The following is a 14,756-nucleotide window of genomic DNA, read 5'->3' as shown; positions in this document are numbered from 1 at the left end:
AGTGCTGAGTCTCTCTGAGCTAAGCAGGACTGATCCTGGATGACAAGTATACAATTCATCTCTAGGCTATTCCTCACAGCCTTTCCAGCTTGGGACGCCTTACCAGGCTTTATTCTCCACTGCCGTAGTCTTTGAGAACCCAGGGTCACCTTCATTCCCCAGTGAGGCATCAGAGTGGGACTCTAGTGAATTATTTTTGAGGGTTACTATGGTTGTGTGGATGCATGTATTTATATGTGTTTGTGTATGTGTGTGTCATGTGGTTGTAGTGAAAGGACACATACCCTGAGCACACATCTGGCTCCTCCAGGCTCTCTTTAAGATTTGATGTAATTAGAAAAAGATAGTGGAAATTTCCATTCACCCCTGTAAATCTTCATTTTGACTCCATTAGCTCCTTCAAAGCAGGCACTGTTTCTGCCTTCTTTGTATGCCTAGCGCTTAAGCCTTAGTAGGTGCTTAATAAATGCTTGTTTACTTGACTTGATTATGCCATTCTCTACAAATTCTGAGCCTAGTATTTATGCCGTGAAGATCAAGTTAACTGTGGCCACTAGAGGGCAATATTAATTAATGAAACACTTCCACTGTGGCTGGTTTATTTGAGGGCGTGCTAAACATCTTAATTATTTTCTACTAATTTTAAAATCCAAAGAACTACCTTGTCCCTTCTACTCTGTTTCTACCTTGTTCCTTCTCTCCCCCCCTCTACTTTTATAAGTATAAATGGAGCATCTAAAAACCTCTTGCTATCCTGACATCTTTTTCCAATTTTTCTTTTTTAAGAAAATTTTATTTTATATCTGTTGAGTCTTGTCAGGAAATAATGACATTATATACTTCTCAACTTGGGAATCACAATCTTTGGAGTTAGGGTAAATGGCATGGGAGACAGAGACACTGACACCTATGACACTGTCACTGATGATAATAGCTAACATTTATATAGTGCTTGGGCAGCAAGGTGGCACAGTGGGTAGAGCATGGGCTTGGAATCGGGAAAGACTCATCTTCCCGAGTTCAAATCTGGCCTCTGACACTTACTAGCTGTGTGACCCTGGGCAAGTCACTTCACCCGGTTTGCCTCAGTTTCCTCATCTGTAAAATGAGCTGGAGAAGGAACTGGCAAATCACTCCAGTAGCTTTGCCAAGAAACGCTCCCCCCACCCCAATAGGCCCACAAAGAGTTGGGAACAACTGAAGAACAATAACTTTATAGTGTTTATCGTGTGCCAGGCCCTGAGCTCAGCACTTCACAATTATTATTTTATTTGATCGTCACAACAGCCCTGGGAGGTCGGTGTTGTTATTATCCTGATGTTACGGATGAATCATGAAGAATCGCAGATCTTAGAACTGGAAGGAAATGTAAAGACTGATCAAAGTCCAATCCCCTAATTTTACAAATGAGGGAACTAGTATGTCAGTTCTAGTGTGATGTTAGGGTTAAACTCTCTTTGTGATGAACAAAAATCTCTTCTCTGCTATTCCTTCCTAAAGTTTCAGGCCAACAAGGCTGTTCTTGAAAAGGTGGGCCTTTTTGTCTTGAACAGGTTGAGAGGGACACAATAATAGGCATTAGACCAATGCCCTACGCCCCCTGGCTTCTAGAGCAAGTTTCTGGAATAAGTGGAAGAGGAACGAAATGTGTTTTATTTATTTTAGAATGATTGTCCCCTAGACAGTCTCATGAGGCGGAGTCTTGTTTTTATGAGGATCCCAGGGGGATGGCAGCTCCAGAGGGCTACTCATGCACATCAGAACCATACGAGTATTAAAATGCAGCCCACTCAGCTGAACAATAGAGCAGCTGAAGACAATGGCTCATATTTTAAAGGGATCAGAAATTCTGATAACACATCATTCTATCGTCAGATGGATTAAATTTTCTGGTGGCAGAGTAGTCTGAAGGCTGTGAGATTGTAATGGGGTAAGGCCAGTATAAACACATTAAAAATAGCTGTCATTTGGATGACAGCATGCCCCGCTTAGCAGCAGTCTGTAGGCCTATTATTTTTACTCAAAGAATAAATCTGTTATAAGCTCATCTACTGAATTAGGATCTACGAGCCTTTTAATAGGATTTTTGAGAGGGAGTGGAAAATTTACAATGCCTCATAAATAGCCTGACATACAAGTTAAGATCGATAGAGGCCTAGCTATACACCTGTCAGCTATAAACCCTCAAAAACCCAGCAATGATTTCAGACCCACTGTCACAATGGAGCCCATAGGCAGCAATCACATCTTCATCCAATATCATCAGGTACCAAAGGTCATGCTTCTTGGCTACTGTCAGCTTCTTGTTTTGTGGGATTACATAGTTCCATGTACCCTTTGGGCATTTAATAAATATGAATTAGATTGAAATTCTGATTGGTGTTTCTCCATTGGACCTTCAGGTGGAAGAAGAAGAACCCACTGGATACATTCGCTTAGAAAAATTTCTTCCAATGATGGTTAAAGTGCTCTTGGAAAGAAGGTAAATGGACTAATAGAATTGTTCAGACCACATACGAATTGGATTCTGTTGATTTCAGGTGAAGATCCTCAGTATATAAAGTTAGCTCTAAGTTGTTTTTCCATTTTATAAACTACCAGCAGCAAATATTTAGCCCCAGACTGACTTCCCCGAGCCTCTCTCCATACTTCTGGATTAGCCTTGCCCTACTGTCATTTGGTATGTGCTTAGGAATGCAAACTCATTTGTGTGTCTGCCTAAGCAGAGCACCATTGGGGAGATGAATGTGCTGCCAAAATCATCATTGTTTCAGAGTTAAACATAAATACTTTTTATTGGCTGTTTGGTTTTTTCATAATGATACTCTCTTGCATGAACACATTTAATCAAGAATTAACTTGCAAAGTTTAAATTATTTTAGCTAGGTACCTAGGAGCCTCATGATAGGGCAATCACAGAAAAAAAGGAAATTTGCTATGGTATTTGGCAGGTAAATATTTCAGGGTAGTTCACAAAGGACCGTATGAGTTTGACTTGAAATCCAGCAAAGATAGAAACTAAAATAATTGTTCCAAAGACTATGAGTCTGTTCTTCCTTCCAGAAGGTTTTGTGCTATGCTTATCTTCTTGCTATAGACACTTACCAACTATATTTATGTTCAGTATAAGTCAAGATAAAAGCAAAATCTATAAAATGAAGGGTTGGACTTGATGGTCTCTAGGGGCCTTTCCAGCTCTAAATGTATGAAATCTTTATGTGTAAGATTATAAAAGTGTATGAGGAATGCCTCTCTATCCTTCAGACTATTAAAAAGAGAAAGAGAATTCTTTGACAGCGTAGAAAAGCATTCTATGAAGGAAGCCTGGAAGAAAAACCTTCTGAAGGAGGCAGGGAAAAATTGGAATTGTGTTAAGAGGTTGGAAAGTGGAAAATATGGCACAAAGGGGAGAGAGAGAGGAAAAGAAATTCTGAATCACTAGTACTCTGTAGTATATATGAGGCCTTCCCATACATTGATTAATCCAGGCTTCTTGGAGAAGGAAAACATGTTAAAGAGGATCTATAGCTAACATGAGAGATGATAGTAGTGGCCTCAGGAAGATGTGCATCATGGTACTTGGTGACTCTCTGTGGAGGGGTACAGAAATGGGCCTAGAAAGACCAAACATGGCCAAAAGGGATGGATGCCATTTTTCCAGAGCATGTATTTAAAACATGGTGGAGAATCTGTCAAGATTAAGCCCATTGGCCACTCCCTACTTCTCTTTATCATTATTGGAAATAAATGCTCTCATTGGAAGAAAACTAGAATTTATCTTTTATACATTGAAAGTCTCCAGTCCCATATCACTTTCTACCCACCTCCACTGCAACTTTCTGTAAGCATCTCAAAATCAACATATCCAAAATGGGATTCACTGAACCATCCCTTCCCCAAACTTTAACCCTTTCTGTTCACCCTCCTTATGATTACTCAAGTTTGTAAACCTGGAATTATCCTAGGTTTCTCTTTCTTTTCTCTCAAGCCACATATCTAATCAATCAATTGCTGTGGCTTATTCATCCTACCTCCCCAGTATCTCTGATAGATTTCCCCTTTTCTGTACTTATACAGCCTCTACCCTATTTTTTCTCACTTGAGCTATTGTAATAAAGTCCCAGTTGGTCTCTTTGTCTATAATTTCTTTCTGCCTCAAGCCATCCTCAACCCATTGTTGGCACTGAGTGCAGCCAGTGATGATTAGCACCTCTATTGCCCATATGCAGTTCAGGGTCACAGTTTCAGGGTAGAAAGGAGTACCAGTGGTTGGTCAGAAGGAAGCAAAGGCCCTGGTCACAGTTCTAAGGCAGAAAGAACACTAGTGCTTGTGGCTATAGGGGAGCAAGGCCTTTTCTTGGGTAAAGAGCAGAGTACAGACCAGGAGAGCAGTGATCACACCTCTTCCTGCATTACAACTCTTTGGAAGCACCAATAACTTGCAGATACCCAGAACTAGGTCTGAAAACAGCAGCACAAAAAAGCTTGAGGTTTAGGACAGTGCCTTTCCACCCCAAGGTGAGCAGAGCCCAATTTTAACATAAAGTTCAAAATCAAGAAATAAACTGGAAAAATGAGGAAATAAATAAACAAAGAGAACTTGACCATAAAAAACTACTGTGGTGGCAGGGAAGATCAAGACATGAACTCAGAAGACAATGTGAAAACAGCTACAACCAAAGCCTCAAAGAAAAATGTTAATTGGACCTAAGCTCAATAAGAATTCCTTGAAGAGTTAAAGACAGAGATAAGAGTGGTGAAGGAAAAATTGGGAAAAGAAAGGAGAGTGTTACAAGAAAATTATGAAAAGAGAATTAACAGCTTGGCAAAAGAGGCACAAAAATGTTGAAGAAAATAGCACCTTAAAGAACAGAATTGATCTGTTGGTAAAAGAAGCACAAAGATTCACCAAAGAAAAAACTCCTTAAAAACCTGAATTGGCCAAATGAGAAAAGAGGTACAAAACCTCACTGAAGATAGTAATTCCTTAAAAATTAGAATAGGGCAAGTGGAAGCTAATGATTCCATGAGACATCAAGAAACAATAAAACAAAGTCAAAAGAATGAGAAAATAGAAGAAAGTATAAAATATCTCATCAGAAAAACAACTGGCCTGGAAAATAGAGAGATAATTTAAGAATTGTTGGACTCTCTGAAAGCCATGATCAAAAAAAGAACCTAGATACAATATTTCAGAAATTATACATAAAACTGCCCTAATATCTTAGATCCAGAGGGTAAAATAGAAATTGAAAGAATTCACCAATAACCTCCTTAAAGAAATCCCAAAATGAAAACTCCTAGGAATATTATAGCCAAATTCCAAAGCTCCAAGGTCAAGGAGAAAATATTGGAAGTATCCAGAAAGAAACAATTCAAATATCACAAAGCCACAGGCAGGATCACACAAGATCTAGCGACTTACATGTTAAAGGAATGAAAGGCTTGGAATATGATATTCTAGAAGTCAAAGGAACTAGGATTATAACCAAGCATAATCTACCAGTAAAACTGAATATAATCTTTAAGGGGAAAAATTGATATTTAATGAAATAGAGGACTTTCAACCATTCCTGATGAAAAGACCAGAGCTAAATAGAAAATCTGACATTCAAATACAAGACGCAAGGGAAGCATAAAAGGTAAACATGTAACAGTAATCATAAAGGACTCAATAAAATTAAATTGTTTACATTCCTATATGGGAAAATCATACATGTAACTCCTAAGAACTTTATCATTATTAGGGGACTTCACACCTATCAGAAATGATAAATGCTGGTAAACTGATAAACCGTGGGTGAAGTTATAAACTGGTCCAATCATTCTGGAAAACAATTTGGAACTGTGCCCAAAGGGCTATAAAACTGTATTTACCCTTTGACCCAGCAATACCATTACTAGGTCTGTTCCTCAAAGAGATCAAAGAAAAGGAAAAGGACTTATATGTACAAAAATATTTATAGCATCTCTTTTTTGTGGTAGCAAAGAATTGGAAATTGAGGGGATGCTCCTCATTTGGAGAATGGTTGAGTAAGGTGTGGCATTTGATTATGATGGAGTACTGTTTGTACTATAAGAAATGACAATGGGGAATGGTTTCAGAAAAAATATGGTAACACCTCCATGAACAATGTAAAGTGAAGTGAGAAGAGCTGAGAGATCATTGTGCACAGTAATAGCAATGTTTTAATGATGATGGATCGTGAAAGACTTGGCTACTCTGATTAATACAACGTTCCAAGACAATTCCAAAGGACGCGTGATGAAAAAATGCTATTCACCTCCAGAGAGAGAACTGATGAACTCTGAGTGGAAATTGAAGTATAATTTTTTCTCTGTCTCCCTCTCTTTTCTTTTTAATATGGCTAATATGGAAATATGTTTTGCATGATTTCACATGTATAATTGATATATTGCTTGCCTTCTCAGTGAGTGGGGGAGGGGTGGGAGGGAAGGAGAGAATTTGGAACTCAAAATTTCAAAAGAAGAGAATGTTAAAAAATAATGAATGTGTTAAAATTTAAAAAGAAATTACTTGTTACTTTGTATGTATTTTGTATTTATTTACTCGCTTACATATTATATGTGCCCCACCCCTCTGTAAAATACAAACTGCCTGAAGGCAGAGATTCTTTTTGTGTCCTAAGTATCTAACATAGTACCTTGCTCATTTGCTGAATTAAGTAGAATTAGGCAAGATGCTGAAGGACCCAGGAGCACAGATGTAGTTTTCATTTCTTCCTCTAACATTTTATATTGAGCTTTACCGTTTACAAAGTGTTTCACGTAGAGTGCCTCATTTGATCCTCACAGCCACCCTGGGAGGTAGGTGCTGTTATTATCCTCACTTTACAGCTCAGGAAACTTAGGTTGAGAGAGGTTAAATGCAGGTTCATTAGGAGGTGTTGGGTAAGATTCAAACTCATTTCCTGAATCTGTGTCTTTTTAAAATTTTTTTTTTAAATTTTTTAGGTTTTTTTTTTTTGCCAGGGGGAAGACAGGGCAATTGGGGTTAAGAGACTTGCTCAAGGTCACACAGCTAGTAAGTGTGTCAAGTGTCTGAGGCCAGATTTGAACCGAGGTCCTCCTGACTTCAAGGCCGGTGCTCTACTCACTGTGCCACCTAGCTGCCCCTGAATCTGTGTCTTAACACACTATCCACTAGGCCAGGTTGCCTCCCAATAATAGAAGATGTAGATTTCTGAAAAAAAGGAAGATAGGGGAAGTAAAAATATGAATAATAAGAAGAGCCGATTGAATAGAGGATGTCAAAGAAAGGGTTTGGTTATCTGAGCTATGCCTTAAAATACTGGAATGATAGACTCCTTTCTAGGGACAAAATATATTTCCTGAGTAATGGGATGAATGTGTTGGCCAGAGACTCGTGAATGTGATCAAGGGGATTTTAACCTGAAATGGATGCTGTAGGAGAATAATTTTTAGATAAAACTGTAAAACTAGCTGTGTTGAAATATGAGGACTACATCACAATAGGTCATACATAGATATGACATTATCTGAAGAATAATACTGGAGAAGATACCCAGTAATTCATGGGAGAAAATTAATTGTTAAGTGGGTCACAAACATTAACTGTGGTCCCAGTTGTTTCAATACCAGGCGATGAGGTATAGGTAATAAAGTGAACTTGAAATTTTAACACAAGGAGAAAAATGCAACCTCACTGGACTCTCTTGTGAGGAAGTGCAACTGGTCACTGTGTTTAAAAAGAGGTAGGAAAGCCATCCATTGGGACCAGGCTTCTTAAACTTTTTCTACTAGCAAGCCCTTTGTTTCAGTAGCGTTCGCATGGCCTGAGGGCCTGCACAGTGCAAAGTGCACATGCTTTGTATTCAGAACCAAGGCTGAAGTAAAGTTGCCATACAACGTGGACAAGAGCTGCCAGAAGCACCTTGGATTCATTAAGTGTTTGATTTTTAATTCATTTTTGGTCATTGCACGTTCAGAAACCTCTTACTGTTGCTAAATTTTTCATGACCCCTTATGGGGTCTTGACCCAAAGTTAAAGAAGCACTGCATTAGGAAACCTAGAGAAGGAGTTCACTCATGGAATAAAATGTTGGCCCAGTTGATTGCTAGGGGGCAGCTAAGTGCCGTAGTGGATGGAGAGCTGGGCCTGAAGTCAAGAAGACTCATCTTCTGAGTCAAATCCAGCCTCAGACACTTACTAATTGTGTAAGCCTGGGTGAGCCACTTAACCCTGTTTACTTCCATTTCCTCATATATAAAATGAGCTGGAGAAGGAAATGGCAACTAGTATCTTTGCCAAGAAATCCCCAAATGGCATCACGACTAAAATGACTGAATAACAACTAGCTGATTTCTAAGGTCCTTTTCCAACATTACTATTTTGTGATTCTCTAGATCATGGCAAAGATTTTGTTCAGTGTCAGTCAATGAAAACAAACAATGCATTTTATCACACAATGTTAGTAATTTTAAATTGGAAAATTATTTCTTTCAAGAAAAGAGAGCAAATAGTCTTTTCCTTTTCATAACCTGAAACCTGAAAAGGCTTCAGAAAGGATACTGTTAGCTTCTCTCTTTGACTCTGTGTGTGTGTGTGTGTGTGTGTGTGTGTGTGTGTGTGTGTGTGAGAGAGAGAGAGAGAGAGAGAGAGAGAGAGAGAGATTTGATTTACAAAGGGTTCCTTAGCTGAAGTAAGCACAGCCACCTCAAAATCATGGCCGTCATGTCTCTGATTATATCATTACAGATACAGACCAATTCCAGAAGATCTTCTTCTTCAAGCATTTGAGGTATCTAATCACTAGAGTTTTAAAATTCAAGTCATTAGTCAACTTGAAATTGACTTCTAAACCTGAAAAGGTCATCCTTTTCTCTTATTTCCCTGTAGGTGTTAGATTCAGCTAAAGAAGGATTTCTTACTAAAGATGAGCTGGTCAAGTATATGACTGAAGAAGGTAAATATGATTTGCTACTTGTAAAAATCAATTTATACAAATATTAGGAATGGCAGTAATAATTCTATACAACAAAAACTTTACTTGTCATTTGGTAAGCCTAGATTGTGACAGTTGATAGAAAAATTAGGGTTAATTAATTCATATTTCTGCAAGGTGAACTTCCTCATTGCTTTTCTTATTTGTTCTCCCAGGACCTATATAAAAGAAAGAAGGAACAATGATTTACGCACATTTGCATGATGATTTTGCACATCACTGTTTATTTAAACAAACCTGTGAGACAGATAACTATGGTTTTTCTCAAAATGTTAGGAACAATAAATGCCGGTAGGAAACATTAGAAGTGTCTAATTTCTATAGCCTGATAGTTGATAAAATAAGGGATAAGTTTTTTATGTATTTACATTTACTTAAACTTCTTTCTTTTTGCAGAAAATAGACAAAGATACACAAAAATACCTGCTGCTCATATTTGCTTTGGGCAAGAAGTGGGTTAGGTACTGGGCCTGTTATGTCATTGAATTGTGATGTCGTTGACAGAGAGAACTCTCCTACCAATGCAACTTGGTACCTTCTCTGTAATCCGTAGTTTTAGATAATTGTTTAGAACACTGAGTTAAATAATTTGTCCAGTGTCACAGCAAGTAGATGTCAGAAGTGCGATTTGAACCCAGGCTTTCCATTATGTTATGCTGTGCCTTTTGAACAAGAAGATACCTGCTTCCCTTGCCTCCTTTCTCCCCTTCTCTCTGTCTCCATCTGTCTCTCTGTCTCTCTCTCTGTATCTCTATATGGATATAGATGTATCTCACTAATCTATATGGTTATATTTAAATGGATATAGATACACAGAAAGAGAGAGGGAGAGACATATACATATATTCATATCCACAGCCATCTCTCTCTCTAGGGTGTCACAAAAGTCATCGTGTAGGTTATGTGTAGTTATGTGTGTATATGTGTGTGCATATGGAGATAGAGACAGAGACAGAGAGAAAGAGAACTCATTTACCTTGTTAATTATGTCTCCTAAGGCTAATATTTAAATTAGTTTGTACTCCCCAAGTTTAAGTAGCTTGATAGACATAGTGCTGAGATAACTGTCAACCTAGTTATCTTCCATACAAAGTAAAGGCTTGGTCTCCATGCTTAGCTCAAAGGCATGCACTTGGAAAGATATAAATTTAGGCTTGTTGTCAGGTCAAAAGTCACTAAAAATTAAGAGTTTCCCAAAGTCGAATGGGCTGCCTTATGATATAATGGGTTCCCCCCTCATTTGAGGTCTTTAAGCAAAGGCTGGATGACAGCTTATCAGGTATGATTGTATAATTATTTGACTACTATTTTAAGTTCCTTAGGACTCAGGTCATATCCACCACAATTCATGGGGCAAGTAGGTCCAGTCTTTCACAGTCAAAAACAAGGCAGTTCTAGGAGCTCAGATATGAGTGACAGATATTATTGTATATCTTTGTCTATTTTCTGCAAAAAATGGGTAAGTTTAATTAAGCGTATATACATAAAGGAGGACACTGACCTTCATCCAGGTTTTAAGAGTCCTGATGTGGCTTAAATTATCTCTGAATTCTTGTAAAGTAAACATTGTTCCAACAGACCTACAGTTCCTTTGAATCATTCTAGAACTGTGAACCCAAGTCAAATCTGGAAGACCCTGTTTGTATTGGCAGTGACTCCAACTCAGGGCAAATGAACTCAGGCCCATTTCACCCAATCCACGAGTGCTCAGGGGTACTCTGGATATATCCCTGTATTCTTGTCTTTGGTGTTAGTATTGAATACCACTTTAATTAGTTCATGGTCTTGCCAGCATTCTTCCCAGGGCCACTTTCCATCTTGGTGAAACCAACTTCCAGATGGCTCTTAGCTATTATCTGAAGCCAACTAAAACCTGCAGATTCTCCATTCAGCTTTTTTAGTTTAATTGTGCAACAATCCACTGAGCCAAGCTGAGACAAAGAGAGTCATTTTGAAATGGTTGTCATGTGGCATCTCTCACTGGTATTAGCTCACATGTCTAAGATGGCAGGTTCTTATTAAGGCACATTCAGAGACAGAATATTCACATCCAAAAGTCTCAAATATGGCCCCATCAACAAGATTTGCATAGAAGCCATGTGGTCTTCTATTCATAGTCTTCTGAAACCTTCCTTCTTAGATTCCCTTTCCAGATGGGAGTTGTTATTTGATCTTTTGGTATTTTAGCAGCCTTGTTTAATGTAAGCTTATCTGGGAGCGATATCTTGATACCTTGCTTGTTGTTTCAGGTGAAATTATAAGCTCTGCAATTTCCTCAGACTCTATTAGGTGGTAAAGAAGACAGATCCAAATTCTAATAAGGAGAAAAGGGCAGGATGGAACCAAGCATTGGTGACACACCAGGGAACACTTTATGCCACAGTGCCTTGTCGAAAAACTCTGACACATGAGAACAAATGAGGTAGAATTATATGGGGTCCTAAAGGCAGTTAAGCTTGGCATTGGCAGACAGAGGAGTAAAGAAAACCAAAGAACTGAAGATTAGATCATATATCTCTGACTCTATGATTCTATGAACTAAAATTATTTTTTTTCCTTTCCTGTCTATTCCCAGGCGAGCCTTTTACACAGGAGGAAATGGAAGAAATGTTGTCTGCTGCACTTGATCCAGAAACAAACACAATTCAGTACAGAGACTATTTAGCAATGATGGTGATAGATGAAAATTAAAAGGTTTCATATATTTAATTATTTTCACATTTTTAGCTTCTATTTCCTACTTCTGATTAATGGATGTTAGTTTAGGAAAAAAGCTGGAAAAGTATTATATTTAGAACTTAAAGCATTGATAGATATATAGAGGTCTAAGAAATTTTTAAAGAAACAGTAATGTTCTGTGGACTTTTGCTATAAAATTTTAGTATGTTACCTAAGAAGGATTTGTTTCTTCTTTATGAGAGTATTAAAATATCATTGAATTAATTATTCAAAGACAGTGGGGAATAACTGACTTGGCACAAGCCGAGCTATTCTACCAGCTCCATGAGTGGCAGAGAAGCCTATGATCTCAGATCAGTTAGTATAGGATGACAATTCCGAAAGAGATCATGGTGGGTGGGGGAAGTTGCAGCACTCCCAATGAGGTGCAAACCCCAAAGAGGGCTTACTTACCATAAGGAGAAATGTCCATCTCTGACACACATCAGTAATGTTTCAATGTTTTCTTGTTTCCAGGTCATTTTAGGGCCATGATTGGCTAGATGAGATGGTAGACGTAAGATCAGAATGGTCATCTTTCTTATTTCCTCTTAAGATTTGGAATATTATCTGTAACATCTAGTGTGCTACCATTAAAAAGCAAAACTAAACCAAAACTCTTTCATCTGCACTGAGATGATTATTATTATAATTTTGGACGTGGGGAAAAAGCTTCCCAGATCTTCCTTACGCTTCAGTTTAGGGGTGTGAGGCAAAATAGTGAAATTGCAAAGCAACAGTTTGCACTCCTAAGAGAGAATCCCCAAAGGTACTCTGTTATCTCTAAATAACTTTGACCGCTGCCAAGTAGAATGCCCTTGATTCATTTTTTTTGAAGAGGTCATTTGTTTTAAGGAATCATAGCTCTCCCTTGGAATGGTGTATATGAAAACTAGCCTAGATTCCAGGAGAGCTAAAACGTTAGGATATTAACATTAGAGAGAAAGGCTTCATCTTACCACAACTTCCATATAAATTTGTACATGCAAGGCTACATTCTTTAGAAAGCATTATCAGTTTGTTTACATTCGCAGAGGAATCATGGCAGTTGTAGTTACAAAAATCCCAAATAGTAAATCCATCCTTAGAGGCATTATGAAAAAGGAGGATGGGAGCTCATTGTGGCAGTCGTAGGGGTTTTTGAGGACACTCATACCACCCCACAGAGATCCTTTGTGGAGACAACTAGGTTGTGCAGTGGATAGAACTCTGAGCCTGGAGTCAGGAAGATCTGAGTTCAAATTTGAGCTCAGACACTTAACAACTGTGCGACTCTGGGTAAGTCACTTAACTGCTCTCTGCCTCAGTTTCCTCTTCTGTAAAATGGATAATAATAGCACCTACCTCACAGGGTTATCATGGGGCTCAAATGAGATGATATATGTGTAAAGCACTTCTCTTGTTTCCGTCCTACCTTTGAGGGCGTGGACTTCCCTAGGAACACACTCTGGAGCGGCTACAGGGGCAGTCCTTTCCCGTCAGACCTGAACATTTCAAATAATTCATGGGAATAGTGAAGATCAAAGTCCAGGTCTTTTTCCAGAACACAGCTTCAGTCCCTTGTTACTCTTTCTGAAGGGGACCACTTATTTGGTCAATCCTTGTCTCTCTCAATATACATGCCAATCAGGAAATTCCCATTTTCTTGTTAAGAAGACTGGATTCCAGGAATCTTCGACTTGGGGTTTCTCTCAGGGCAACCCTGAGGACTTAAGGTATGTAAGAATTTTTCCTTCCTTAGCTAGAAAACTAGGTTCTAGGATCATGCAACTTAGGAAATTCCCCTTCCAGGGCTACAAGACCAAATTCAAGGACTCTTGAGTTTAGGATTAACTATGACCAAAGACTAGCATGGAGTGGGAACTCTCCTCAGGCCACATGGGGCAAGCACATACAGCTTGCCTGTTGCTTCTGTTGAAATGTAGTCATCAGAGAGGTTCCTGGGCAGGGGTCGAGGGTCACCCCTTCAACATACCCCTACTGGTATCTTGGGAAGAAAGATAGAAGGAAATGAGTGAAAAAGAATATAAGTTTGTGAAGAAGATTCCTTTTTCACACCAGCAAAAAAGGGTGGTTCTTCAGATGAGCCTGTCCTCAAGAGTCTAACCAAGCAATATATCCAGAGGGGAGCCCTCATTAGTGGAGTCCATCCTCTAGGAGGTACAAATGTGTAGCTCCAAACCACCAATTCATCTTGGATACTGTCCCAGACACCAAAAGGAGATGTATTTTTTTCTTTCAATAGAATACTAATGGGCATATCCATTGTCTAAAAGAAAAAAAAGTTTCAGAATTCTTGAACAAAGACTCATTACCCTAAAAGCCCAAGTTCATTCAATCAAGTATTCATTATTAACCTCCTGGTATGTCCTGGCATTGTCCAAAGGTGCTGAGAATACAAGTATAAAGAATGAAACAATCCCTACTCACAAGGAACTTGCATCCTAACAAGTACATATAAAAGATATGCAACATAAATGCTAAGTGAATAAATAAATATATGCATATATTTGTATCATGCACAAAATAGTTAAATACAAGGTAGTTTGGAAGTGAGGGCACTAGCAGCTGGAGGAATCAGGAAAGAGTTCATGCAGAAGATGGTGCACCTGAGCTGCATCTTAAAGCATGAGAAATTGCTGGGGAGCATGGATGCTGAACCCCTTCCACCAGATGTCTGTTGGGGCAATTCTTCCTTCCTGGTAAGTTCATCAGATGGATTGGGGAACATCCTGGATCAACTGCATTCCATCTTCTCCCTCTACTATGTGTTGGTTAGGCCCTAGGGAAAGAAAGATTCAAAGGAAAAACTCTGTTTTCAAGGAGTTTGCGTTCTGCTAGTTGAGGTACAGCATATACATAAATGAGCTTAATACAAAGAAATCTGAGGAGGGAGAATCAGGGAAGGCTTCAAGGAGGAGGCTACATCTGGGCTAAACCAAGATTTTGAGATAGGGAGAACATTATAACTATGAGACTGGTCTGAGGGAATATATTGGAGCAGGAGAGACTGTCAGGTTCACATAGTTCAGTTCGGGCATGGGGAACCTG

The 14,756-nt window shown here is 38.8% G+C and overlaps 1 protein-coding gene across 3 annotated transcripts in view; it reads left to right on the top strand.

Moving 5' to 3' along the window:
- EFCAB2 (EF-hand calcium binding domain 2) overlaps window positions 1-12,322 on the top strand; it is a 104,613-nt gene extending 92,291 nt beyond the window's left edge. For 2 of the 3 annotated variants that reach the window (XM_036756172.1, XM_036756174.1), the window contains exons 4-7: window positions 2,403-2,482; window positions 8,741-8,783; window positions 8,882-8,948; window positions 11,563-12,322. In XM_036756172.1, the coding sequence (XP_036612067.1) occupies window positions 2,403-2,482; window positions 8,741-8,783; window positions 8,882-8,948; window positions 11,563-11,678 (306 nt within the window). In that variant the 3' untranslated portion in view covers window positions 11,679-12,322. The remainder of the gene's footprint in view (window positions 1-2,402; window positions 2,483-8,740; window positions 8,784-8,881; window positions 8,949-11,562) is intronic. The other variant, XM_036756173.1, reaches the window with a different exon arrangement.
- Window positions 12,323-14,756: the final 2,434 nt, after the last annotated feature.

This window comes from Trichosurus vulpecula, chromosome 4 (assembly GCF_011100635.1).
Source record: "Trichosurus vulpecula isolate mTriVul1 chromosome 4, mTriVul1.pri, whole genome shotgun sequence".
In the NCBI taxonomy this organism is placed as follows: domain Eukaryota; kingdom Metazoa; phylum Chordata; class Mammalia; order Diprotodontia; family Phalangeridae; genus Trichosurus; species Trichosurus vulpecula.
This window is presented reverse-complemented; position numbering and strand designations above follow the sequence as displayed.